This window comes from Lithobates pipiens, unplaced genomic scaffold (assembly GCF_037356315.1).
Source record: "Lithobates pipiens isolate NorthernLeopardFrog02 unplaced genomic scaffold, aLitPip1_a1.2 Scaffold_8, whole genome shotgun sequence".
NCBI classification, from domain to species: Eukaryota; Metazoa; Chordata; class Amphibia; order Anura; family Ranidae; genus Lithobates; species Lithobates pipiens.
Genome location: NW_027507903.1, coordinates 540,803,157 through 540,831,097, shown reverse-complemented (window position 1 = coordinate 540,831,097; position 27,941 = coordinate 540,803,157). Strand labels below are relative to the sequence as shown.

The following is a 27,941-nucleotide window of genomic DNA, read 5'->3' as shown; positions in this document are numbered from 1 at the left end:
TCCTACGAGAGGAATTTACTAGGGCAGGGGTCTTTGCCGATAGCTTGACCGACTCTGCAGAAACGTCTGCTATAAAACCTGCCGCCTCGTGCAGCATGGGTAGGGATTCAAGAATTTCCTTCCTGGAGGTCCCAGTTTCCAAATGACCAGATGTCCAGCCAGACCTCCAAATTACGAGCTACTATTGTTGTAGCCATTGCTGGTTTTAAATTTGTCATGGCTACTTCTCATGACTTCCATCCTCTTGTCCATGGGTTCCCTAAGGACACCCATGTCCTCAAAGGCGAGGTCCGTTGATTTGGCGCACTGGGAAAAATCTGCGTCCACTTTGGGCACTTTGTTCCAAATACAGGCGGAATCCTCACTGAAGGACTGAAGGGGAATCTCCTCTTCAGGCTTTTAGGAAAAAAGTTTTTTCTCCAGTTCCACCCACTCCTTTTTGATAGAGTCTGCCAGTGCGCTGTGTACCGGAAATAACGTTTTGGTCTTCTTTCAGGGTCTGATACATCTGGTCATGTAGGAACAAGGAGGCCTGCTCTTCTTTTATATCTAGCATCTCATAGATCACCCCCAATAAGGCATCCACCTCCTCGAGCGAGAGCCTGTACCTGGGTGAACTTGTCCCTTGGCTCAGAATATCTGTGGATGATTCTGCCTCACTTAGCTCATCCAAAGGATCTTATTCCCCCCCCCCCCCCCCGGGGCTGAAGTGGGTGGAAATGCCGCAGGTTGTTCTGGGGTTTCAAGGTTCGACAGCATTGACTTTATAGCCTTCATTTGTTTCTTAACACCAGGAATCAATGCTTTGCATGCCCCCGTTGCCTCCTTGTACACCAATTTATCAATACAGGATTTACAAAGGGGCTTGTTCCACGCTTATTTAAATTTGTTCATACATGACGGACGCCTCTTCTTCCCCCCCTGACCTCTCTGGTTCTTTGGGCTGAGTCTGAGACAAGAGAAGGGAGGCAAAGGGAAAGAAAAAAACAAAGACAAGCTGCTGTCAGAAACCTTAACCAACCAGTGGGTGAAAACATTTACCAACACCTACTGTATGTGCACCCCCACCAGCCACTGACAGGATTTACATGACTCTAGCCTGGATCCTGTCTCACTAAGGGGGGTGGATGGGTACTAGCATTTAGTCCATCACACACCCCCCCAGCCCTGTAGGCCAGAGGCAGCCCAGTGTCCACCTACCTGAGCTGGGCCGACACCACCTGGTTCATCTAGATCCATGCTGTCCTCCTGGAACATCGTGCTGCTGCTGTGGAAAAGGACCGTCCGATTGCCTTTTTTTAAAAGACCACCATGGATCCGGCGTCCACGCTCACCACAACCAGAAGTCCCCACCCCCATCCTGCGTTCCATAGGCCGGAACTCGAGGCCTACGCCCACCCCCGCTGGACTCACACTGGGATACCATAGTATCCGGCCAGCAGACTGCCGTGAGCCCTGTGCAGGGAACGCCAGCCCACCCTGGAGGAGGACGCCGGTATCAGCTCTCTGCAGCCTGACTGGGGGACTTAGATGCCTGCCATCCCTGTTCACAGGTCCTCGCATAACTCTTTCCCCCTCTTCCTTAGGCAGCCCTACCTAGGCTCAGGGGAAGGAGAGCTCCAATCCAGCGTCCTCCTCTGGTGGTGGAAACACAAAGACTGGTAAGAGGGACGGAAGTCGCCCTTTATGGATTCTAATTTTGTGTTTCCTGCCTCCAGTGGTGGAGCCTATCTCTCTAGTGCTGTCCTGTCCTGGACAGACGACTAGAGAAACTTCCTCTGTTCACTCACTGCCAGGCTCTGACTGATGACATCATCTATAGCAGAGCCCTGCAGAGGAAGTCTTCCTTTGCTGACACTTTTTATTTATTTGTCTGAGCAGTTACTGCATGGGCATCCCTTCTCCAGATGTGTCAGCCCAGCCACAAGAGCAGTGATACAGCTGTCACTTCTCTTGTCAGTGGCAGTGCCCACCCCCCCCCCCCCCCCCCCACTGCGATGCCCTCTAGGTGAAAAGATGGGCCCCCACCGCTACACCGATCCTGAACGTAACATCCACGTGTGCAGGGTGGGTCAGGTCACCCCCCCTCGGAGGCTTGTCTGTATGCACCCATAGATTACACACCACTGCCATACACCCTCTCATATTTCTAGCAAACATTTTCATTTTTGGTTTACATATCAGTTCAAGCTGACCAGCTCTGTCAGAATATTCCTTTTCTGGCACCTGATGTGTTATACAGTCTACATAAGCCATTTGGATATGGGCACAGACATATCTCACCCATTTATATTGAATAGTGCAGGTCAGTGGCCAGACCTGAGTCTGTAGCTTTCCTCCAGCTTAGTCTGTCTACCCCATATTGGGACTGCTTGTCCACCAAAATATGCTATAAGCAAGTATTTTCCATTTTGCAGAGTAGGAACTGGCCAGAGAGAGATTACTTTGATGCAGTTTGCAAGCTTGAACATGAATTGCAAGTTATGTAAACCAAAAATTCGTTTTTATGCACAAATTTGCTAGAAATGGGTAAGGGTGTATAGCAGTGAGCAAAGGGTTCATTCAAAATTTATAGTGTACCCATATTTCTTTGTCACACATACCTTTAGGCCTTATGCACATGGGAGTATGATGCTGTACACTGTAAATTACAGACATATTTCTGCACTTGTGAGACACAGCTGCCCCATACAGTTGCCCTTAGTAATGACAGACTGTATGCTAGCTGTCAGCAGGTATATGCTGTACTTACCTAAGCATGTGCTCAAATCCATTGACACACACAAGCCTGGCATTTATTCCAATGCATATGTGTATGCAAGTATGCTGTAAATCTGTATACAGCCAATGTACATCCACTCATTACTATGGGCAGCAGTACACTGCAGCTGTAGAAATATGCTTGCATTTTACTTTGTATGGCCCCATGTGCAAGTGTGAATGAGAACTTTATTCCATTATCGGCATATCATCGCCTCAAGATATAAACTTCAAATAATATATCAAATTAAATTCTCACTATTTTTTAGCACAATGTTTCAAACTCAGCCATGCCCTTCTTCCAAGCATAGTTGATTATACAGTGCCTTGCAAAAGTATTCACCCCCCTTCGCATTTTTCATGTTTTGTTGCCTCACAACCTGGAACAAGCCATTAATTACAGAACATGCCCACAACTTTCAAGATTTTTTTTATTGTGAAGCAAACAACAAATAGGACAAAATAACAGAAAAAGTCAATGTGCATAACTATTCACCCCCCTAAAGTCAATACCTTGTAGAGTCACCTTTTGCGGCTTTTAAAGCTCCAAGTCGCTTTGGATAAGTCTCTATGGGCTTGCCACTGGGATTTTTGCCCATTCCTCCTTGCAAAACTGTTCTAGCTCCTTCAAATTGGATGGTTTCCGCTTGTGAACAGAAATCTTTAAGTCTGACCACAGATTTTCTATTGGATTGAGGTCTGGGCTTTGGCTAGGCCATGCTAACACATTTACATGTTTCCACTTAAACCACTCAAGTGCTGTTTTAGCAGTGTGTTTGGGGACATTGTCCTGCTGGAAGGTGAACCCCCATCCTAACCTCAAATCACACACAGAGTGGCACAGGTTTTGCTCAAGCATATCCCTGTATTTAGCACCATCCGTCTTTTCCTCAACCCTGACCAGTTTCCCAGTCCCGACTGCTGAAAAACATCCCCACAGCACGATGCTGCCACGTTTCACTGTGGGAATGGTGTTCTTTGGGTGATGTGTTGGGTTTGCACCAGACAGCGTTTTCTGTGACGGCCAAAAAGTTAATTTTTAGTCTCATCAGACCAGAGCACCTTCCATACATTTTGGGAGTCTCCCACATGGCATTTTGTTTTTTACTGAAAGTAATGCCTTTCTTCTGGCCACTCTACCATAAAGCCCAACTCTATGGAGTGTACAGCTTGTTGTTGTCCTACGTACAGATACGCCAGTCTCTGCAGCTCCTCCAGGGTTACCCTAAGTCTCTGCGCTGCCTAATTAATGCCCTCCTGGCCCGGTCCGTGAGTTTTGGTGGGCAGCCGTCACTTGGCAGGTTTGCTGTTGTGCCATGTTCTTTCCCTTTGGTTATGATAGATTTGATGGTGCTCCTAGGGATCATCAAAGATTTAGATTTTTTTTTTTTATAACCTAACCCTGACTTGCACTTCTCAACAACATTGTCCCTTACTTGTTTGGAGAGTTCCTTGGTCTTCATGGCAGTGTTTGGTTAGTGGTGCTTCTTGCTTAGGTGTTGCAGCCTCTGGGACCTTTCAAAAAGGTGTGTATATGCAATGACAGATCATGTGACACTTAGATTGCACACAGATGGACATCATTTCACTAATTATGTGACTTCTGAAGGTGAGTGGGTTGCACCAGAGATTTTTATGGGCTTTATAACAAAGGGGTGAATATAGACACACAGGCCAATTATCAGTTTTTAAATGCTGAAAAATTGTTTTATGTATATATTTTTCTAATTTTACTTCCCCAACTTAGCCTGTTTTGTTCTGACCTATTATATAGAATTCGGATTAAAAACATTGAACTAAAGGCTATAATGTAACAAAGCCCGGGGGGGTGAATACTTTTGCAAGGCACTGTACTTCCTGAAAGTATTTTTGAGCTCGAAACACTGAAAAAATAAGATATAAGGGATTCTGTAGGGATTTATACCCATTTAGTGGTAGCTTATTTGGACAATCATGGTGCTTGCATTAGTGAGCAAGTCTTAAGCCCCATACACGCTATTAGATTTTCTGCAGATTTTCCAAAACCATATAATATGAGGTGAAACCTTAAGTTTCAATTTGTATGCAATCAGGCAGGCCTTGCACTACATGGTTTTGGTAAATCTGAAGACAAAAATCTGTAGAAAATTTAATAAGGTGTATGGGATATAAAGCCTTGTACACACAGTCAGATTATTGGACAAATTTTCATCAGTTTTTTGTTTGATGCTAGTCTCACATCGAAAGTGAAGAGGATACTCACCATCAGAAAATTTTCTGGCGACAGAATTCAACGTCAGAAGTGACGTAATGTGTTAAATTGTTTTGTATGTGTTTTTTCATTTCTGAGCATGCCTAGTCTTGCTCTTCAGATTTTTTTGGACAGAAAACCATACTAATGAAATGAAAATCCGACGTTGTGGTCACATCAGACAAAAATTTTCAAGCCTGCACATCCAGTTTTTGTCTGCAGGAAAATTCGTAATCGGCTGTCAAACGCAGCATACTAATGATCAGAAAATTGGCAGATCGTTTATCGGACGAAATTTATCTTCAGATTTTCTGACCGTGTTGTACAGACCTTAAAGTGATTGTAAACCTTACAAACCACTTTGACCTACAGGTAAGCCTAGATTAAGGCTTACCTGTAGGTCCAAGAAATATCTCCTAAACCTATATGGTTTAGGAGATATTTGCCCGAAAACGGGCACCGCTGTCTACGGCGCATGCGCCGTAGACAGCGGCGCGCACTGAGCGCGGCATTCTCAGCGACGGAGCTGCAGCGCGTGTCGGCTCCCGTGCGCATGCGCGGGAGTGACATCATCGCGGCTTCGCCGAATGACAGCGGCGGAGCTGCGAGACCCCACCAACAAGATGGATGCGGCGGACTACAGGGAACAGCGGCGACTTCGCTGGCTCCTGTGTCAGGTAAGTGACACATAATGGGCTACTATGCGATGCATAGTAGTCCATTATGCTTTGCCTTTGCAGGGAATGAAAGAGGAAGTAAACTCATCAGGGGTTTACTTCCTTTTTAAGTCTGGGTTCACAGCATGGGATCCGGCGCATTTCTGTACACTAGTTCAGGTCCAAATTTTTGCCTGAATTCACACCTGAACCGGACCCAAAGACACACAGGACCCTTCTGCAATCCAGACTGTGGCCACCCTGGACCTGTGTAAACCGGTTCTATTGAGAGCCGGTCACACTTACCTGTCATGCGAATTGGGTGCGGTAAAACCTGCATCCAATTTGCATATAATCCAGCCTTAAAGCCAGCTAAATTAGATATATTTTAGGTCTGAAGGCTTCAGGATAGTTAGGGTACTTATGAAGGATTCTAGTGACCCTTTCAGTAAGCAAGTGGAATCCTCTGAAATTTTTATTGTCTGAGCTTTGCTACAATATCACTGCAGGTTACTTGATTAAAACAATGTGCCTGCACTAATACGAAAGCGTTAGCATGCCTGGAGAATTCAGGATACTCTGGGCTAGAGTAGGTAATGTAGGCCCTTTCATAGGTCAGTATCGGAACCTATCTCCACCTAAAAGTTCTTCTCACCTCTTTTAAACAATCAAAGGCATTTCTGATAGCTGAACTTCGCATCTTCTCCAGTGGAGTGCTTTCTCTTCATCATCCTTTGGAGAGTCTACTGTAACCCACTTTTAAATGCTTTCCATTACCAAGTCATCCCTTTTAGTCAATTTCTTCTTTCCTTCCATAGCAGCATGTGACAATAGGTAAAATGCTAGCATTTACAAGCCACAGTTCAGTTATCTCATGAAAAACTTGGATTGTTATCAAAAGACACAGCTGTTTCTCATACTGAAGTTTGGAAAATGATTACTCATGTTGAAGACTTCTTGGAACTTTCCTAATAGTTTTCTCATACTAGGGCTCTAACACAATGGCAAACTGTAATAAAGTAGCATTGAGGGGGCAAAGAAACAGATGGTATGGTCATGGAAAATAGTCATCTCACCACAATGTCTCGTTGGAGTAAAAGTACCCTCTACTGGCCAACAGATGCTGCATCACTCAGTATTTTACATGTGTTCTTACATGTTTGTGTCCTACAGGTTATTATTAATCCCAACCAGGAGGTGGCAGAGTCAGATTACACCAACAACATCATGAAGTGTCGATGTCGATATGATGGCCAACGTATATGGATGTACAACTGCCATATAGGTGAGTGGCACTTAAGCTACATTATTAGGGTCACAAAATATATAATTTTGAGTACTAGCAGGTTGGCATTTGGAGTGCTGAATGTGATTCAATGCAAAAGTGAACCAAATGCAGTATGTTTTAAAGTACTTCTGCGTTGATTTGTCTTTGAACTTCAGGAAGTAGTGTTCACATTTACATGTGGAAAAATAAGCAGCTTGTATGCAAAACATAAACCTGTAGGTATGAGCTCACTGTGGCTACAATTATTACAATGTTACACACACACACTTGTAGGAAAAAAGCCAAGATATGAAAAGCCAGGGTCATTTCCCTGTTCCTACAAAAAAAAAAAAAAAAACAGAAAGGCCATTCATTTAAAGCACTATTACCTTAGAGCATACTGTTGAAAATCAATTGTGTTGCAGTCACTCCAAGGAAATGCTGAGTAAACTAAACAGCAATTCTTAAGGACACCAAGAGCCTTTTCTGTATGCATTTACACTTTCATGGATCTCTTGAATCTCAACTATGCCAAAGCTGATTTGTTATTTTGATGAAGCTTTTGGTGAGGAGCAGAAAAACCATATTTAAAGGCATGCACACTGAAAATTATGATTTTTGGTTTACCTGTAAAATTATTTTCTTGAAGTACATCACAGGACATAGAAGAGTTAATGTGTATGGCTACACAGGTTATGCTGTCACCATAAGGTGAATGGACACTGGCCAATAAAGGCCTAGGCATCATCCCTTCCAGCTCAACCAAGCCTCAGTTTTGTAACAAGCAATAGACCGGGGGGGGGGGATCTTTACAGGTTAACCAAAAATATAGATTTCTTAATCGTACATCATGAAACACAGAGGAAATAATATGACAACTTGGGATATCCCAAAGCAATGAACATGAGGGATGGGTAGCAGCAGCAAAGCCAACATGCCCAAAAGTCAAAACAGAAGAGGGGAAACCCAACTACAAAGCCACCTGCAAGGCCATCCACCCTAAACTGGTGGCCACAGAGGCATGAACATCTACCTGGTAAAATTTAGTAGTAAACCTGAGAAGTAGATATAGGCGCAGGCGTGTTCGGGATCTTGGTCCCAATCCACCTGCCCCATCCCGACAGGTAGCAGACATTGCACACCGCTAATCATGGGCATTGAAACATTTCCTGGTCTGTGCAGCTGCGGACCGGGAAATGCCTCATTGCCTGTGATTAGCTGATCTTGAACACGCCTGAGCCCATCTCTACTGTAAAGAGGTAGCAGCTGAAGGCTCTAGCTTGTACAGGTGCATCTCAAAAAATGTGACTATCATCAAAAAGTTAATTTATTTTAGTAATTCAGTTCAGAAAGTGAAATCATATTATATAGATTCATTACACACAGAGTGATATATTTCAAGCATTTCTTTATTTTAATTTCAATGCTTATGGCTTACAGCTAGTGAAAACCCAAAATTCAGCATCTCAGAAAAGTAGAATATTACTTAACCACTTCAGTTCCGGACCAATAAACACCTTAAGGACCAGAGGTCTTTTTGCAATTTCGCACTGCGCTGCTTTACCTGGTAATTGCGCGGTCATGCAATATTGCACCCAAACGAAATTTGCGTCCTTTTCTTCCCACAAATAGAGCTTTCTTTTGATGGTATTTGATTGCCTCTGCGATTTTTTTTTTTTGCGATATAAATGAAAAAAGAGCGAAAATTTTGAAAAAAAAAGATATTTTCTTCTTTTTGTTATAAGAAAAATCGAATAAACTAAATTTTAGTCATACATTGAGGGCAAAATTTATTCAGCCACATGTCTTTAGTAAAAAAAATGTCAATAAGCGTATATTTTTTGGTTTGCGCAAAAGTTATAGCGTCTACAAACTAGAGTACATTTTCTGGAATTTACACAGCTTTTAATTTATGACTGCCGATCTCATTTCTTGAGGTGCTAAAATGGCAGGGCAGTACAAATCCCCCCCAAATGACCCCATTTTGGAAAGTAGACACCCCAAGGAAATTGCTGATGGGTATGTTGAGCCCATTGAATATTTATTTTTTTTGTCCTAAGGGATTGAATAATGACAAAAAAAAAAATAAAAAATTTTTTTTACAAAAAGTTGTCACTAAATGATATATTGCTCACACATGCCATGGTTATATGTGAAATGACACCCCAAAATACATTCTGCTGCTTCTCCCGAGTACGGGGATACCACATGTGTGGGACTTTTTGGGAGTCTAGTCGCGCACGACACCCCGAAAACCAATCACCACCTTCAGGATTTCTAAGGGTGCAAATTTTTGATTTAACTCCTCACTACCTATCACAGTTTCGAAGGCCATAAAATGCCAAAATAGCACAAAACCCCCCCAAATGACCCCATTTTGGAAAGTAGACACCCCAAGCTATTTACTGAGAGGCATGTTGAGTCCATGGAATATTTTATATTTTGCCAAAAGTTGCGGGAATATTACAAACTTTTTTTTTTTTTGCACAAAGTTGTCACTAAATGATATATTGCTCACACATGCTATGGGCAGAAGTCAAATTACACCCCAAAATAAATTCTGCTGCTTCTCCCGAGTACGGGGATACCACATGTGGGGGACTTTTTGGGAGCCTAGTTAACTAGCTACCTAGCGACACTAGCGACACTGATGCAGCGTTCAGAAAAATTATCGCTTAGTGACACTGGCAAAAGGGGGTGAAAGGGTTAACTAGCGGAAATCAGGGGGTTAAAACCATTATTGGGTAGTATATCGGGGTACCTAGCGCTATAAAAACCTGGCGGTGAACCTAAAAAAATAACTAGCTACCTAGCGACTGTAGCGACACTAATGCAGCGATCAGAAAAACGATCGCTTAGTGACACTGGCAAAAGGGGGTGAAAGGGTTAACTAGCGGCAATCAGGGGGTTAAAAACATTATTGGGTAGTATATCGGGGTACCTAGCGATATAAAAACCTGGCGGTGAACCTAAAAAAATAACTAGCTACCTAGCGACACATGCAGCGATCAGAAAAATGATCGCTTAGTGACACTGGCAAAAGGGGGTGAAAGGGTTAACTCTAGGGGCAATCAGGGGGTTAAATCTTTATTGGGGGGTGATAGGGGGCTACCCTGGACCTAACACTAACTGTCCTGACAGTTTTTACTGTCACAACTGACACTGAATGCATTGATCAGTAAAGAAATGATCAATGCAATCAGTGACACTGTGACTGGGGGGGGAGGGGGGGCGGGGGGGGGGATCGGGGGGCGATCGGGGGGGGGATCGGGGGGGGTTTGTGTGCCTGTGTGTACCTACATGTCAGTGTAGTGTTCGTGCAGACTTACTTTTACTCTTCTCCTCGTAGTCCGGTCAAAAAGACCGCCCCGAGGAGAATGACATCACTTCCTCCTTCCTGTGTAAACAATACACAGGGGAGGAAGCTTCTCATTGGCCAGGAGCGATCCAGAGGGGGTGGCCGAAAACGAACGGCCATCCCCTCTTCACGGAGCGCTCCTGGACCGAATCGGACCGCCGTATCCAGCGGGAGGGGGTCCGATGGGACCCCCCACCCGCTGGAAGGCAATCACGTAGATGTACGTGATTCTGCCTGCCTGTGCCATTGTGCTGACGTACAATGGCAATACGGCGGTCCTGAAGTGGTTAAGATCAATTAAAGAAAAAAAAAAAAAAAGGATTTATAATAATACAGAAATGTTGGCTTACTGAGTGGCATGGAGGCGATCAGCCTGTGGCACTGCTGGGGTGTTATGGAAGCCCACGTTGCTTTGATAGCAGCCTTTAGCTTGTCTGCAATGTTGGGTCTGATGTCTCTCATCTTCCTCTTGGCAATACCCCACAGATTCTCTGTGAGGTTTAGGTTAGGCGAGTTTGTTGGCCAGACAAAGTGATACCATGATCACTAAACCAGGTATTGGTACTTTTGGCGGTGCAGGTGCCAAGTCCTGCTGGAAAATATAATCAGCATCTCCATAAAGCTGGTCAGCAGAGGGAAGCATGAAGTGCTCTAGAATTTCCTGGGAGAGGGCTGTGCTGACTTTAGACTTGATAAAACACAATGGACCAAACACCAGCAGATATCATGGCTCCCCAAATCATTACTGACTGGAAACTTCACACTGCACCTCATGCAACTTGGATTCTGTGCCTCTCCACTCTTCCTCTATGGGACCTTGATTTCCAAATCAAATGCAACATTTACTTTCATTGAAAAGAGGACTTTGGTCTGCTGAGCAACAGTCCAGTCCTTTTGATCCTTAGCCCAGCTAAGACATTGCTGGTTTAGGAGTGGCTTGACACAAGGAATGCGACAGTTGTAGCCCATGCCCTGGATATGTCTGTGTGTGTGGTGGCTCTTGAAGCACTGACACCAGCCATAGTCCACTCCTTGTGAATCTCCAAATTCTTAAATGGCCTTTGCTTCACAATTCTCTCAAGACTGCGGTTATCCCCGTTGCTTGTGCACCTTTTTCTGCCACACTTTTTCCTTCCACTCAACTTTCCATTAAGATGCTTGGATACAGCACTCTGAACACCCAGTTTCTTTAGTAATGACCTTTTGTGACTCTTTGTGAAGGGTGTTAAATGACTGTCTTCTGGACAACTGTCAGGGCAGCAATCTTCCCCATGATTGTGTAACCTACTGAACCAGACAGAGACCATTTAAAAGGAAACCTTTACGGGGTTTTGAGTTAATTAGCTGATTAGAGTGACACCATGAGTGTACAATATTGAACTTTTTCACAATATTCTAATTTTCCAAGATACTGAATTTTGGGGTTTTCTCTAGCTGTAAGCCAAAAAATTATCATCCTAAAAAGAAAGAAATTGTTGAAATATATCACTCTGTGTGTAATGAATCCCTATAATATGACAAATGTAACTATAAAACTTGCGCTATGGTAAAAAAACGAAATATGTAGGCAAAAAATGTGTCTGTAGCTGTTGTACACCAGGTGCTAATCACATGTAATGTTAATAAATACAGCGCTTACAACTGTGCAAAGAATACAATTGGTGTAAATATTACTCAAATAGTAACAAACGTCCATATATTAAAGTGTTCCAATCGTCTTAAAGTGCTGAAGTGCTCTAAATAAACTCATTGAGTGATGCGACACATGCCCCTAATGCCGCGTACACACCATCAAACAATCGGGTGGAAAAGTCAGGCAAACTCAAGTCCGCCGGACAATCCCCTCGTGTGTAGCCTCCCGCATACTTTTTTGACCCGAAAGTACGGCGGACTTAGAAAGTAGTTTTGCACTCCAATCTTCCCGCCGGACTCGCATTTCGGCGGACAATCCGGCCGTGGGTATGCCAGTCCGCCGTACTTTTGAAATGAACGGACTTTTCCCGCCCGGAGAAAAGTCCGCTCATATCGAGCGGGTCTCTATGTAGGCGGGGCCCGCGAAGGAGATGTCGCTGGCCCTGCCACCTGGTATGGACTTAAAGGGGAACCCCCAACGCCGAAAAAAAAAAAAAATCGGCGTGGGGGTCCCCCCCCGGTCCACATCAGACCCTTGTCCAAGTAGTACCAGGCCACATGCTCTCAACATGGGGGGTGCCTTGGGGAAGGGGGGCCGCACGGCCCCCCGCCCCAAAGCACCTTGTCCACATGTTGATGAGGACAAGGGCCTCTTCCCGACAACCCTGGCCGTTGGTTGTCGGGGTCTGCGGGCGGGGGGGCTTATCGGAATCCGGGAGCCCCCCTTTAATAAGGGGGCCCCCGGATAGCAGCCCCCACCCTATGTGAATGAGTATGGGGTACAATGTACCCCTACCCATTCACCTGTGAAAAAAAAAAAGTACAAAAAAAACCCCACAACACAGGGTAAAAATTGTTTATTGCACAGCTCCGGGGGTCTTCCGTCTTCGGGGGTCTTCTCGCCGGACTCCTCCGCCATCTTCTGCTAGCTCTTTTGCTAGCAGAGGAGCCCGGCTTTCTTCCTCGCAGTCGACCTCTTCTTCCGACTTCGGGGGTCTTGTCCCCCTCTTTCGTCTCTTCTGCCGGGCCACCGCACCTTCTTATAGCTCTTTTACAGGCGGTGGCCCGGTCTTATTTGGCCGGCGCCGCCTTCTGTTCTTCTCTTCAGATGTTGACTCGTCGTTCCCTCAGCTCACAATGACGGGGACCGGGCACGCGGCGACTTATATAGGGACATCACAGGATGATGTCCCCGCCTATTATGATGTCACAGTCCCAGCATCCTCTGGGACTGTGACACCATAATGGGCGGGGACATCATCCGGTTATGTCCCTATATAAGTCGCCGCGCATCGCGTCGGAGCCATTGTGAGCGAAGCATGCGACGAGTCAACATCTGAAGAGAAGAACAGAAGGCCAGAAGACCGGGCCAACGCCTGTAAAAGAGCTATAAGAAGGCGCGGTGGCCCGGCAGAAGAACTGAAGAGGGGGACAAGACCCCTGAAGTCGGAAGAAGGGCGGCGGCGAGGAAAAGCCGGGCTCCTTCGCTAGCAAAAGGGCTAGCAGAAGATAGCGGAGGAGTCCGGCGAGAAGACCCCCGGAGCTGTGCAATAAACTATTTTTACCCTGTGTTGTGTTTTTTTTTGTACTTTTTTCACAGGTGAATGGGTAGGGGTACATTGTACCCCATACTCATTCACATAGGGTGGGGGGCCGGTATCCGGGGCCCCCTTATTAAAGGGTGCTCCCGGATTCCGATAAGCCCCCCGCCCGCAGACCCCGACAACCAACGGCCAGGGTTGTCGGGAAGAGGCCCTTGTCCTCATCAACATGGGGACAAGGTGCTTTGGGGTGGGGGGCCCGCGTGGCCCCGCTTCCCCAAGGCACCCCCCATGTTGAGGGCACGCGGCCTGGCACGGCTCAGGGGGGGTGCTCGCTCGTCCCCCCCCTTTCCTGGCCGGCCGCGTAGCGTGCTCGGACAAGGGTCTGATGTGGACCTGGGGGGAACCCCCACGCTGATTTTTTCAGCGTCGGGGTTCCCCTTTAAGTCCATACCAGGTGGCGGGGCCAGCGACGTCTCCTTCGCGGGCCCCACCTACCTGGAGACCCGCTCGAAATGAGCGGACTTTCCTCCGCGTGTGTGGGCGAGTCCGTTCATTTCAAAAGTAGGGCGGATAGTACGGCGGAGTTAGTACGCCGTATTAGTCCGCTGAAAAAGTGCCGTGTGTGGGCAAGTAGCCCATTCGGAAAGTCGGACGGACAGTCTGGCGGGAAGTCCGCCAGACTAAGTCCGTCGGATAGTCCGCTATGTGTGTACGCGGCCTTAGGTACCCCCGCTCACCAAAAATAATGGACCCCCAGCTTTTTAGTCTGGAGGTCAGATAAGCTTGATAGATAATGATGGGTTGCAAGTGTCCAATAGCAGAACTCCCCAACGGGGATCTCAAATGAAATCCGGGATGTTCACCAGACTCAGAAAGAAAGGAGATCAATAGTGAAGTACTGTAAACCCAGTGCGCCAGACAAACTTGGTACCTACAGGACAATTCATTAAAAGCAAGCCTGTGAAATGCCGTAGCCAGTCCATTTTTGGAATAAGTTTATTTGGAGCACGTGTAAGAAAATTGGAACACATTAATATATGGACGTTTGTTACTATTTGCGTATTCTTTACACCAATTGCATTCTTTGCACAGGTGTAAGGGCTGTATTTATTTATATTATAGGAGTTTCACTTTTTGAATTGAATTACTGAAATAAATTTAAATTTGTGATGATACTCTAAGATCAGTGTGAACAGAAAGCTTTTACAAAGCATAAGAGCTTTCAGCAAGCTTTGTTGAAGCTTTCAAAGCACCCTTCAGCTCCAGTTTGTAAATGCTGAAAACAAATTGGAGTCCCAATTGTCACTTTAAAACAAACAAGCTGCTAGCAGGCTTCAGCACTACGTGAAGCTTTTTGAAAGCATGCTAAAGCCTGCTAGCAGCTTGTTTAAAAGTGACAATCAGCACTCCCATTAAGATCTGTGTATAATAGAGGTCCACCGATATATTGGCCGATATTTTGCATTTTTTTCCATTAATCGGCATTAGCCGATTGTGCTGATAAAAAGGCCGATTATATCTTGCCATCTGCAAATGACTTCTGTAATAGAAGTCAATGCAAGTTGCCTGAGTTTTCAGTGAAGGGACTTGCTTCCTCTCTGGGCAGTCTGCCAAGAAAAGAGCAAAGAGATACAATGTTTACACTTATGAATGAACTCAACTCAGTGTGTAGAGTTCTCAGTTTAACCATTTAAAGACTAAATCTTTTCTGACACTTGTTGCTTACAAGTGAAAATCCTGTATTTTCTGCTAGAAAAATCACTTAGAACTCCCAAAAATTATATATTTTTTTTTTTAGCAGAGACCCTAGGAAATAAAATAGCGGTTGTTGCAATATTTTATGTCACACGGCATTTGTGCAGAGGTCTTTCAAACGCAATTTGTTTGGAAAAAAAAGACACTATTTAAAAAAAAAAAAAAAAAAAAAAAAAAAACACACCACACATACACCAGTAAAAAGTTAACCATTTTTTTGTCCAAAAGTTTTGATTACCTGTTTTTGTGCATTTAATATATAGTTTTTTTTTTTTATCTAAAAATTATACATACAAGTGAACTGATTGGATTGTGTTGTTTAATAAATGTTTAAATGTAAGAAATTTGCTGTATCACTTAAGGCTGCTTTCACACTGGAGCGGGCAGGCGTTGCCGGTAAAACGCTGCTAGTTTTAGCGCCGCTAGTCGGCTGCTAGCGGGGCACTTATAACCCAGCTAGTGGCCGAGGAATCGGTTAAATGCGCCTGTGAAGCGCTGCTGCCAAATCACATTGCATGTGTTTCAGCAGTGGTGCCCATTCATTTCAATGGGCAGGAGTGGTGGAGGAGCGGAATACACTGCTCCAAAGATGCTGCAGGACTTTTTTTTTTTTTTTAATCCTGCCAGCGCATCGCTTCAGTGTGAACGCATTCGGGCTTTCATACAGACTGCAGGGGAGCCGTTTTGCAGGCACTTTACGGGTGCTATTTTTAGCCCAAAAGCACCTGAAAAACGCCCCAGTGTGAAAGGTGTCTGTTAGATTTTATGAGATGAAGGGAAAATAAAAAATAAATAAATAAATTGGCATTATATAATAGGCCATCGGCCGCCATGATTTCTAAATATCGGCATTGGCCAGAGAAAAACCCATAAATCGGTCGACCTCTAGTGTATAGCATTTCCAAACAGGAGTTGAAGGGCTCAGAGAAAGCTGCTCAAAGCTTTCCAAGAGTTTTGCAAAAGCTTGCTGTTCACACTGCTCTCAAAGATCAAAACAGACCATGCAAACATGAACAGCAAAACCTTAATGCTGAATAGCCAAGGAAGCACTGACACTCCTGGTCAAATGAATCTTGCCCTTGATACTTTAGGCCTGAGAAATGAGCTGACAAATCCACCTAGTGGATTGAGAATCAGTCTGACCCTTCAGGCTGAACAGACAGGGACACAAGCTGTCAAAACAAACCTGTAGCCTTCAGATATACTGAAAACAGCTTGAACATCATTCAAAGTCCCTTTCATAAGAACAGAAAGATGGCAAGAAAATGTCTTAATTCAGGTAGAATGAAGAAATCACTGTAGGTAGGAAAGAAGCCAAAAAGGCCTTAATACCACCTTATGAAGAAGAACGAAGAAAGGTTCCTTGCTCGCAAGTGCAGCAAACTCTGCAAGCTGAGGTAATGACAACCAAAAAGATAACCCTGCACATAAGGAGCAACAAGGCAATCTCTTGGAGAAGTTCAAAAGGGAGAAGACAGCAAAATAGACAAGTGGGGCTACACAGGTGGAACAATCCATGTGACACCCTTCATAAAAGGTTTTAAACCAAGGAGGAGTGAGACACGATAGGTATTTGAAATAGATGTTTGTCTTAAACTAACAGGATATTGAGCAACATAGCTCTGAAGTGAAACTGGGCATAGGAGACCACTCAAAAAGGTGACTACCATCTTACTTAGTGTACCTTCATGCAGGCCCGAATCAAGGGGCTTTCCAATGGCTCAAGGAACACAAAGGAAGTAGAGGATTCCGCCCCTGAAACATTGAAAAATACCAGATAAGGGTAGATTCAGAACTAATCTGACCCTTTGGGGAACCATTGCATGGCAAACGTGGTAGGAGGGTCCTTCCTACGTGATATTGGGAACTCAGAGCCCAATCTATTGTCCTTCCCCCAACGTGAGGCCATGGTTTTCTGAGGGTTAAAGAAAAAGTCTGTGTAACCTAGGAGGGAAGTGGCTGTCTGCTAATCTCTGCTGAGCAGGTGGATGACAGGTCTGCTGAACTTATGCAGAGTGGACACAGCCCGCTCTTTTCTGTGGGCGGTCAGATGTAAACAGGCCGCCTATTCGTTTACACCTGACTGCCTTTTGTACCAATCCATGTTTTGATCGGATTGGATGTAGGCAGTTGTAAACTTCCATTCTCTATGGAGTGGCGGGTGTAAACAGAGGTTCCTATTGGCTTTGCCTGAAAACCGGACTGGCAGACCTGAGCAGAACGTTTGTGTGAAAGGGGTTTTCCAGTACTTGTTGTGTAAGCAGCAACTGCTACTAAGCAGGGCTGGAAGAATAATGGCTCAGAACAGACTGAAGCATGGTGCAGTGCAACAGGATTCCCATGCTGTGTAGGCTCAGGGCTAGTATTCAGAGGTACTTACCAGATAGCTGCAAGGCCAGCAGGCCTAGCTTTCACGTCTCATGGTGGGCATGCCCCACAGGGCCTTCAGATACTTGACTCCCTTGCAAGGAGATCACTGCCTGAACTTGTATGGTAACCCACCAGAATGGTCACCACAGATTGTTACCTAGAGGATCCAGCTCTGACTGGCAGACATTACAGGCTGTCCCCGCTCTTGTATGCAGGGATCCAGGTACAATCTCTTTTGGCCTGCTGGCTGTAGCAACACATCTTAAAAAAAAACAAAAAAAAAAAAAAACACACCAACACACTGCCCCACCAGTGGTGTAATGAACAGGCCAGGAGTAAATGATACAGACCCCATAAGGAACATCTTCAGAGAGATAGAAAGGCATGTCCTTGACCCAAGGATACTAGCGGAAAACATTTTTGTCCCTTGTCCATTTATCTGCAGGTGACAGCATAACCCAGGTAGTCATGTATATTAACTCCTACGATGTACAATTAAAAAATAGGAACTTGCAACTCTATAAGTAGTTGGCAATTGCCATTTGTGGCAAATATGCTCTTCAGAAAAGTGAGAGAATCACATATCAAGCATCAGCACCGGACAAATCCAATGGTTGCTTGCATCTAGTCTTTTAACATACATGACATTTTTTTTTCTTCCAGGTGGCTCATACAGCACAGAGACCGAGGAAAAATTTGAACAATTCAGTGGACTTATCAACAACCAGCTGTCAGCCCGATAGAACTGATAGGGAACAAAGTTCATCTCTTCCATATCCAGAGGAGAACAAGAACAGACCCAAGTGCTCCAACAGCAAGCCAGACAATGAGGGGGAGGGGGTCTATTGGCTGTGGCACTAGTCCTTATGGGAGAGGGTTGTGAAGCTGTATCTTCTGGATAATCTTACATTCGCTGGTACTTTGCAACAAAGCAGACATCAAATAAGCAGCCTGAATGCGTATGTTCTACAGCCTATCCACTCCATCCATATAAGTCACTAAAAGGGAACCCCACTATCAGATGTGTCCACGTGACAGGATTCCCAGGCCAGTAATCTGGATGCACACAATTTCACTTCTTCTAAAGAGACTGGCTAAGAACACCACCTTAATTCCTATATAATCTAAGGCTGTGCAGCTGATGGACTAAAGACGGTTGATGCAAATTTACTTGATTGTACACTCGGCAGGTTGTACATGGTGCACTGACAGTAGCGTGTTGCTAATCACTGAAGGGCTGCCATGGAAGCTGAGTGCTTGCGTCATTGAGATGTACAGCATCAGGGACTGCACCATTAGACCTAGCCAACTGATCCTGTTTCAGTCTTTCCCTGCACTCTGGGACCATTATATCCACATACTATGGATTTCATATGGCATTTATGGTGCTATTAACTCTTCTGCCAGTGGATCCTTCAAAACTTTGCTGTTCTCCAGGTCATACGCCTTGTGTCCAACAGACTTGCTCATATTCACAGGAGAGCTGCAGAACTGCCCTGCAGGGCCTGTTATGTACTACGTATTGATATGTGAATTACACATCCCTGTACACCATTCCAGCTTCTCCCTCCAGCCTGCAGTAAAGGCACCAGCACTGCACCCAAACAGTACATATATATATCTCCTTTCTGTGTATGTCGAGGAATAAATTATAACTTATTGCTATTTATATTTGTTCTCAATCACTTAATGCCCAGTATGCATGCACACACACACACACACAAACCACTCTGCATATACTATACCAGGCAGAAAGGTGAGACAGGAGTGGCAGGTTACAATGGTGAGACACCCTGCTTAATGCTAGAATCTAGAACCTCTTTTTGTTACCTTCCTTCCCTGGTTATTGGGGGAATAAACCTGGTAATAAATCTGTGTGTATCATTTCATGCAAAGGGACATGGAAGACAAATGAAATGAAGACACAGCTCACGCAGCTGCCAATTACATCATGTTATGGTCACATGCTAAAAACATGGCATCCGCATTGAACAGAAACAGATCAAAGTAATATTTTAGTTTTGCAGCAACATTTTAAACAAAAGAAAATAAACTTCCACGTCTCTGCTGCTTCAAGGCACTTGAAAAGGCAGAGGATGGTGACTTCTTTAACAAAAGGATCTATGGAATAATATCCTTCCTTGCCCAATTAAACAAAAAGCTTGTGAGAAAAAGAAAGCGTACATGTCCTAGAATAAATTTCATGGGCTTAGATACTATAGTATGTTGTCCCCTTCATACAAATGTTACATTTTGAGCAAGGCAGATCTAAGGGAAGTAAGAAAATCTGTATATTGTTAAAGGCCACCCTATGTGCAAAGCCAAATTCCTTCAACAGATGGACCCCCGTTTGCCACATATGCCTGTGCTGCACCTCTAGCGTGCAGAAAACCATGTAGAGAGTGTTGTGGACTTTGCATGAACACTCAGTGCCAAAAGGTTCCAAGCTCACTCCTTCACAGACCGATCAGCCTCTGGTTGCTGCTGACCTAGTGCTCTGTTCACCATTCTCTTTGCCACAGATGCATCTGTCGGAGGTCTGTCCTTGTAAGGCTGCAAAGATACTGAAAAGGAGAAAGTCTCGTTACATCACAGGTGAGACAGTTGTTAAAAGTAAAAAGTTTGCCACATTCCATCTACATGCACTTCCCCCAGAATTGGGTCCACATCATTGCTCAGGACTAGATTTCTGATGTCTCTGTAGTCTCCATTATGGGTTCATGCGACAGGGTGACAATATAACCCCACAACCGAGAGTGGTCACCTCATAGCAGGAAGTGTCTGACCAAGGACCTTCATGGCCGGATCACCAAGCCCAAGTATTACTTAAATTAAAAAAAGTGCAGATCTGAAAATTATTAAAACAAAATTTTTGAATTCTATTAACATATTAAAGGCGATAGAAGATTTCAGTTACTGGATTTAGATCCCCTACAATGGAAAAAGTGGATAGTATACTTACAGAATCCCTTTTCCTGCGTCACTTCAAAAAACTCTGATGCCAACGACTTGCAGAAAGTAGAACACTCTTGTTACTCGAGAACTCTGCTAAAAGAGCTCTGAAATATATTGCTTAAAAGAGCAGTATGGACAAAGCTTTTTTGGTCATACTTCTCTTCTGGGTCACAGAAGTGCACTTACTTCTGATCTACTGTGTGAAGTAAAGCACCCCATAATGGCAACATTACCTTCTTGCACATTATTCTAGCTTAGTAAAGCAATCCTAGGTGAAAGCATTACCATACTGCGCTGTACTCAAGTTCAGTAAAGCACCTCTAGGTGGCTACATTCTCTTTCTGCAGAAGAGCCCTCATGGCAAACATTACTGCCACCAGGACAGTGGTTTATAGTCACAATAAAAGCAAAAGAACATAAAGTAAGGATTTGTTCCAGGTATGTGTGTGTAACAGAAGAAACTTACCATACACTCTCAAAACTAAGTATAAAATAGAAGCACATGGATATATTGTATACCAGTGGTCAATCCTGTCCTCAGGGCCCACTAACAGGCCAGGTTTGCAAGATAACTGAAATACAATCACAGGTGATATAATTTGCTGCTCAGTGATTGCAGTATTCTAGTCTGCACCTCCCCAAGGTAATACATAAAACCTGTCCTGTTAGTGGGCCCTGAGGACAGGGTTGATGACCACTGATTTATACCACTATTGCCTGCCTACTGCTTAAACTGCACTCTGAACGAACACCATTCTACACAAGTGATATGATGGAACAAAGGCATCTAAAAAGGCGGAAATTCAATAAAAAAAATTCTGAAGTTCCGCTGTTCCCACTCCTCCATGTGAATATTCAGTTATATTGGGTTATGCTGTTGCCTTCAGTAGATATACTTGTCCGTTCTTTAGTTTTGCCAATGTCATAACTCCTGCACTCGGTAGCCATCAGTTGTTAGCAAGCAATAGTAGACGTGATTATAACAAAATGGAGGAACTGTTGGCATGCAATTGTAAAATTTTGTAAATAAGCAAGTTTTCTCCTTCACCGATGGGCACTGACAAGGCGGCACTGATGGAATTGCTAGGCATCACTGATGGCACTGGCAGGCATTGGGGATGGGCACTGATTGGCAGCTGCCTGGGCACTGACTGGCATTTTCCTGGTAGTCTAGGGTGGCATACCCGGTGGTCCTGGGTGGGCAGCACTGATAAACAATCAGCACAGACACACCTTGATTGGACACAGCCGATTGTGAAGAGCCTCCGTCAGAGGCTCTTTACCGAGATCGGTGTGTCAGACTGACAAAAATTTTGTCCGAATGAACAATCTGACGATTTTTGTATAGTTAGTATGGTGCTTTTTGACAGCAGGTTTTTTTATTTTTATTTTTTTTTCATATGACAAAAGCTGGATGTGCAGACTATAAAATTTTTGTTGCATGTGAACTCAATGTCCAATTGTCATTTAAAATTAGTACGGTTTTCGTACAGGAAAAAAATAATTTTATTCCATAGAGCAAGACTAAGCATGCTCAGAAACTAAAAAACACATCCAAAACTATTCACCACATAACGTCACTTCTGAAATTGTATTCTGTCGTATGAGAATTTTCGCATGGCGAGTAACCTCTTCACTTTCAACATGAGATTAGCATGCAACAAAAAACAGATGAATGGTCGTCCGAAAATCTGATAATGTGTGCGAGGCTTAAGACTCATATTGCACATTAATGTATTCCTGGTGTGGATAATCCCCCTCGTCAGCATGAATCGCATATGCTGAACTCCTTCAATCAACTCTCCAGAGACTGAGCAAAGTTCTTTACCTTACACTGTGGTAGGTACATCATTGTATGCATTCATATAGGAATGATCATCTGTCAGGCTGGGTTCACACTATACTACACGACAGTAGTAAGACTTTCATCCTAATTTGCTCTGCAACATCAGTCCTACATTGATCCTACATCCATCCAACGTTCATGAACAGGATACTACTTTGATCCGACTTTTCAGATTTTATTGGTCAAAGGACAAGTTGTACTAACACATAATGGGAGGGGCTACAGCAGAGGGCAGGAAATAACACAATGTCAGAAGCCAAAGTCGGATGGTTATTACAAGTATCCGACTTTGATCCTACTTCAATGATAGTCAATGGGCTACACTGCACTTTGTTAAATATTGGGTTATTTTAATGGTAGAAAGGCTATATTATATTATCGCTGTCATATTGGAAAGGTCTAATTAATTCCTCTATACAGAGCAACATACAGGTCCAGAGGCTGAGAAGAAGTTTAAAAAGGTTTGGCAGGCCTGGTTTGACTCCTCAGATACAGTGAGCTAAATAGAAAAAGAGATTATATTATATAAAAATAATGTGTGTGTATAATATATACACATATACACACACACACACACACACAATGGGCTGAAGTAGGATCAAAGTCGGACCAAGGTAGTACAGGGAGCATTTGTTAAGACCGCTCCCATAGGGAAACATTGATTTTCACACGTCATGCGACATGAGCTCCCAATGCCGCAATGTTTGTCGTACCAGTGTGAACTCGGCATCAGTTATATATTGCTGTCTGTGTCCCAATTAGGGAAATGCACACCCTCAATGTTTCCTGTGGATTTGTATCAGTGAAAACAAAATCCAACATTTTGAGTTGTCCCGAGAACAGCAAGACAGGAAATCTTCCAGGCGAGGACACCAGTTCTGGTGACTTGGTTGACAACCAGGGATTCCCTCACTTTGAAGGGGTTTCCTCTCATTTCCAGTTTTGATTATTGCATAGGAAGTGAAGGGAAATCAATAGGCACAAAATTTATAAATAAAAAAGGCAGGGGCTTTAACCTTCCCTTACTCTATCCAAAATGCCAAAAAAAAAAAAAATAAGTTTTGCCTTTAGTTTTACTTTAAGGCCCAGTTAAAAAATTAAAGACATATCTAATGTTGTAATGCAGCTTTACCTGTTCTGTCATGGGCCAGCATTTTGGACTGACGACTGCCCTGAGACAAAGGACGAAACTTCATAGCATGGTGAGTCCTGCAGGATGCAGCATATGCTATAAGAGAGAACAACAGTTAAAAAGGCAAACACATCAAATAATCAGAGAACATACATTATAAGGATGTTGTAGTAAAAGCAATTTTGCAGTGAAGCATCCTACAATTCATTTTACTGTAGTCCAGTGGTTTAGCTGACCATTTTATTAGGAAATAGAATGTAAACCGGTTTAGGAGGGCACTCTAATATTCTCAGATCTGACATACCACATCTAAGGATGGAAGACTGCTCTCCTGAAATGTTACACATGGGTCTCATTCGGTTTTCTAATAATGGGATAAACCTTTGAAACAGCAAGATTTCGCTGCTTTCCTTTAGAAAAACATATAAGATTCTTTAAAGGCTCAAAAGGCAAATCTTTTGTCAAGCACAGATCTAGATTTTGTGCATCAAACTGACTGGGGGAGCCTACAAATCAGTCAGTAACCCTGACCTTTTACATTTAAACATATGCTTTCCAGATCTTTTCTTAGAATAGAAGTAGGGTTACCCTTCAGACACTGTCCTATGGCTTTCATCTATAGGCCCCACATGACCATCAATGCATGAACTAGCATTCACCTAGGCCTCATACAACATCCGTATGATTAAGCCCTGGGGGGGGTTGGGAATTCATGGTTCCAGGGTCTTGAATTGTACAAAGTAAAAATAAAAAAATTGGATGGTTAAGGGCAAAAGCTTCTGCGTTTTAAGTGGTCCACCCTTTAGGGAGATTGCCCTTGCTGACAGACACCCTTCACCAAGATAGGAAGAGAGATTAAATCTGCAAAGGAGTCACTAGGCTTGGATTAGTGGGTACATGTGCCCGAACTTGATGTTGAGTGCCCTTGTCTGGCCACTTTTATTTTTTTTAAGGCTGATCTGCTCTTTACTGAGGCCCTATTTACATTTTTTTTATTTTTTTTTGCTCGAATACAATGCATCACTATACACTTAGGCATGCTGTGAAAATGCAAATAAATCTACACTTGCATCTGAACAACCCTCTCCCCGCATGCCACATTCCACAGAGCTGACATCACAGCCACATCTTACCATCCTCGGGACTGGAAAATATTCCCAGGGCATGCGACTGATCAACCCACTGCAGGTGGAAACCTCTGTCTCTGCAAACAAAACAAAAAACTGCCTTAGAGACAGAACATCTTCATTCTCCCAACAACTACAAGTACATGGTAGGAAAAGATTGCAGTGTCATTGGTCTCGATCTTATATAACAGTCTCGATGCGGAGAAATTAAAGCAGGACTCTAGCCAAATGGAACCTAAAATGTATGTCTCTCATATTCCTAACCTACTCTTGGCAAAAGCATGCCCCACGTCTACAAATCACCTCCTGCATAGTATAGCAGACAGATTCAGGTACTGTTAGTACTACTTTTAACGAATAGCTGGATTAAAATGTGCTTAATATTTGCCTGGATTTAATGAAGGATGGGTTCACGCTTATGCAAATTGGATGTGGGTTTTTCCTGCATCCAATTCACATGACAGGAGACTGACTGGCTCTCAATAGAGCCAGAACACACATCTCCGGGGCGGCCGCGGTCGGCACTGGAAAAGGGTCCTGTGCATCTTTTACTCAGTTTCAGGTCTGAATTCAGGCAAAAACACGGACCCGATTTGTACTTGAAACAGAGAACAGGGACAGACCGGACACCCTGCTGTGAACCATGGCGGCAGCTAGTGTGAACCTGGCCTCAAGGCCAAGATCACCATTACAAAAATAAAACGTGGCAGGAAAAAAAAAAAAAAAAAAAAAAGAAGAATTGCAATTTATTTATTTTCACAGGAGCCTGCAAAGCATTGCATCCACAATCAGTGGATTGTGGGTGCAACGTCAGAATCTTGCTCATTTTTCCTCTAGGTTTCTGCCTGTAAAAACAATGCACTTGAAAGGGTCATTAGCATACAAAAAACATGAGCTGCCTTCACGCAGATGCAGCTCTAAGGGGGTGTGGGGGGGAATTCTAACCAAAATATGGAAAGATTTGTGGTTCCCGGGTCTTGTATTATGCAAGGAAAAAATATATAATTGGATGGATTAAGGATGAATTGGGAGATTGCCGCTTGCTGACAGACACCCTTCACTAAGACAGGAAGAGGGTAAATCTGCATCAAAGGATCCACTAGGCTTGGATTCGTGGGTACATGTGCCATGATCTGTACAGGCACCTGTAAATCTGCAAAGACTCAGAGTGAAAAAGTTGGAGGAAGGGTCACTGGACTGAGTGCAGCGATTACTGCACTGGTAGCCCATTAAGAACTAGAAATCCATCTGCTCCGGTGGCAGACAGGACTTGTAATGTATTTATTCACAGATCTCAGAACAAATAATGTGGCTGTGTGGGCAGGGCAGAAGGGGGGCTCTGGACAGCTGTTCAAAGGGTGGGGGTGAGAGGCGGGTGCTTAGGAACACGTTACAGTAAATACAGAAGTAACATGTAATTACTCTATGGAATAGTGCAAGGCTGAGGCCATCTCACACATAACTACACAGACTCGATTGGGAGATCAGCACTTTTTCTAAGTATGCTATACACTACTGTATGGTGATATTTCATGCTGGCACCCCATTCCTGAGCACTAATGGGATCATAAGCATTTCCCTTCTTTGCTTAGAGTGGCACTACAAGTATAAGCACATTATGTAACATGTTCTTAAAAAAAAAGGTGAACATAGCCTTAAGTGGATCAATGTTTTCTAAGAGGTTGCCTATACATATCCTAATCATATATTTCTAATTTTCCTGGAATTTGCACTTCTTATGCTATCCAATGCTGGTGAAAATAATAAATCTTACACTACGATTTCTATGGATCTGTGTTCAAGAACTGCTTGGCTCTGCCTGCATGTCAGTACCCCAAAACAGCTTTGAGAGAGACTAAGATTTACTAAAATGGGTACACACAGACTCTGGTGCAGCTGTGCATAGTAACCAACCAGCTTCCAGGTTTTATTGTGAAAGCCTAACTGGAAAAGCTGAAGTTAAAAGCTTATTGTTTACCAAGCCAAGCTGCACCGGATTCTGCGTGCTCCAATTTTAGTAAATCTTCCCTTATGTGGCCAGTGCTCAACCTGGAGGATTTGATAAGGTTCGTTTTCCTTACCATCACTGAAGGCAAGGATTATGCAAAAAAAAAATAAAAAATAAAAAAACCTACTCCTCAGTGAAGAATACATTGAATGTCACTGCCAAGAGACAAAGCAGAATAGATCCAGTATATACTGTAGCTTTATTGCAAAGTTACTTTTTTGTCATCTCACATTATCTGTAGCTGGAGGTTGAAATAACTTCTAATGGGTGTAAATCTGGCTTTAAATTTCTGACATTCCACCCATCCATTCTAGCAGTTTCAGATGGGAGGACCAGACCAGGTGCTAGACTTCTTTGTGAGACAGACCTTCAATCAAGTTAAAATTTCAGTTCAAAGACTATGGTTCATCCTTTTTAAATTTCTATGTGAAAATAGCTGAATTAATATATAGCAGCAGTGGAGTTGTGGTTGGCGGCGATGGGGGCTGGGTGATATTGTTGTTACTCACTGATAGGGTTTTAACAGGAATTTCTGTGCAGTCAAATCTCTTCGCTAATAATCTGTATTTACAGACCATTAGCAGAGAGCTTTGACTGCACAGAGATTCCTATGGAAACGCTATCAGTGAGTGGATCACTGCACAGAGCTCCTCAGATCACCAGGCAGAGCTCCAATCGCTTGCCCGTCGCTCGCCCACTGCTGTGAGACTACAATGAAGGGCTATTATATTCAATTTACGCACAGCAGGGGGTGAGTGGGCGGGCAAGTAGAGCTCTGCCCTCTGTCAATATGTGGCGGCTGCTCTCCTCTTGACTGCACAGCAAACACATACAGGTCCCTTGCTGCCAACCAACAGCAGAGTCTTGTCTGGGTCTTGATTTTGCCAGGCTCCGAATGGATGGTGTGGAGTGGCCTGACTGAAGGGTGTCTCCTGCTTGGCCCATTATGAGACCTCCATGCTGCTGCATCGCCAGAGCTGCCAATAAATGTCCAGGATCAGGACTGGTGACTTGGTCTCTGCCGCCATTTTGGGGAAGACCGGCTCTCAAGAGATGGAGCCCGGGTGACAATAAAAGCAGACGTCAATAGAGAACAAGCTTCCTCCAACCCCTGCGGCCCAGCCCCCCCCCCCCCCCCAACAGGTCATGGCCTGGGGGTTGGGGACCCTGCTATATAGAACCACATTTAACACACATGATCATTGTGAAAAAAAATAAAAATTAAACAAAAAGGCCACATAGGATTTACATGATTTTCAAGATTGCATAATGGTAAAAGGCTAAAGAATCCTGCAAGTCAC

The 27,941-nt window shown here is 44.0% G+C and overlaps 2 protein-coding genes across 2 annotated transcripts in view; one reads left to right on the top strand and one right to left on the bottom strand.

The window, feature by feature from the left end:
• The window catches only part of LOXL2 (lysyl oxidase like 2), a 118,836-nt gene extending 99,595 nt beyond the window's left edge, over positions 1-19,241 (top strand). The window contains exons 13-14 of the mRNA XM_077469712.1: positions 6,820-6,931; positions 18,236-19,241. Coding sequence (XP_077325838.1) covers positions 6,820-6,931; positions 18,236-18,315 — 192 coding nt within the window. The 3' untranslated portion in view covers positions 18,316-19,241. The remainder of the gene's footprint in view (positions 1-6,819; positions 6,932-18,235) is intronic.
• Positions 19,242-19,510: 269 nt separating this feature from the next.
• R3HCC1 (R3H domain and coiled-coil containing 1) overlaps positions 19,511-27,941 on the bottom strand; it is a 34,099-nt gene continuing 25,668 nt past the window's right edge. The window contains exons 6-8 of the mRNA XM_077469713.1: positions 24,639-24,709; positions 23,506-23,601; positions 19,511-20,136 (exon numbers count right to left, since the gene is read on the bottom strand). Coding sequence (XP_077325839.1) covers positions 20,021-20,136; positions 23,506-23,601; positions 24,639-24,709 — 283 coding nt within the window. The 3' untranslated portion in view covers positions 19,511-20,020. The remainder of the gene's footprint in view (positions 20,137-23,505; positions 23,602-24,638; positions 24,710-27,941) is intronic.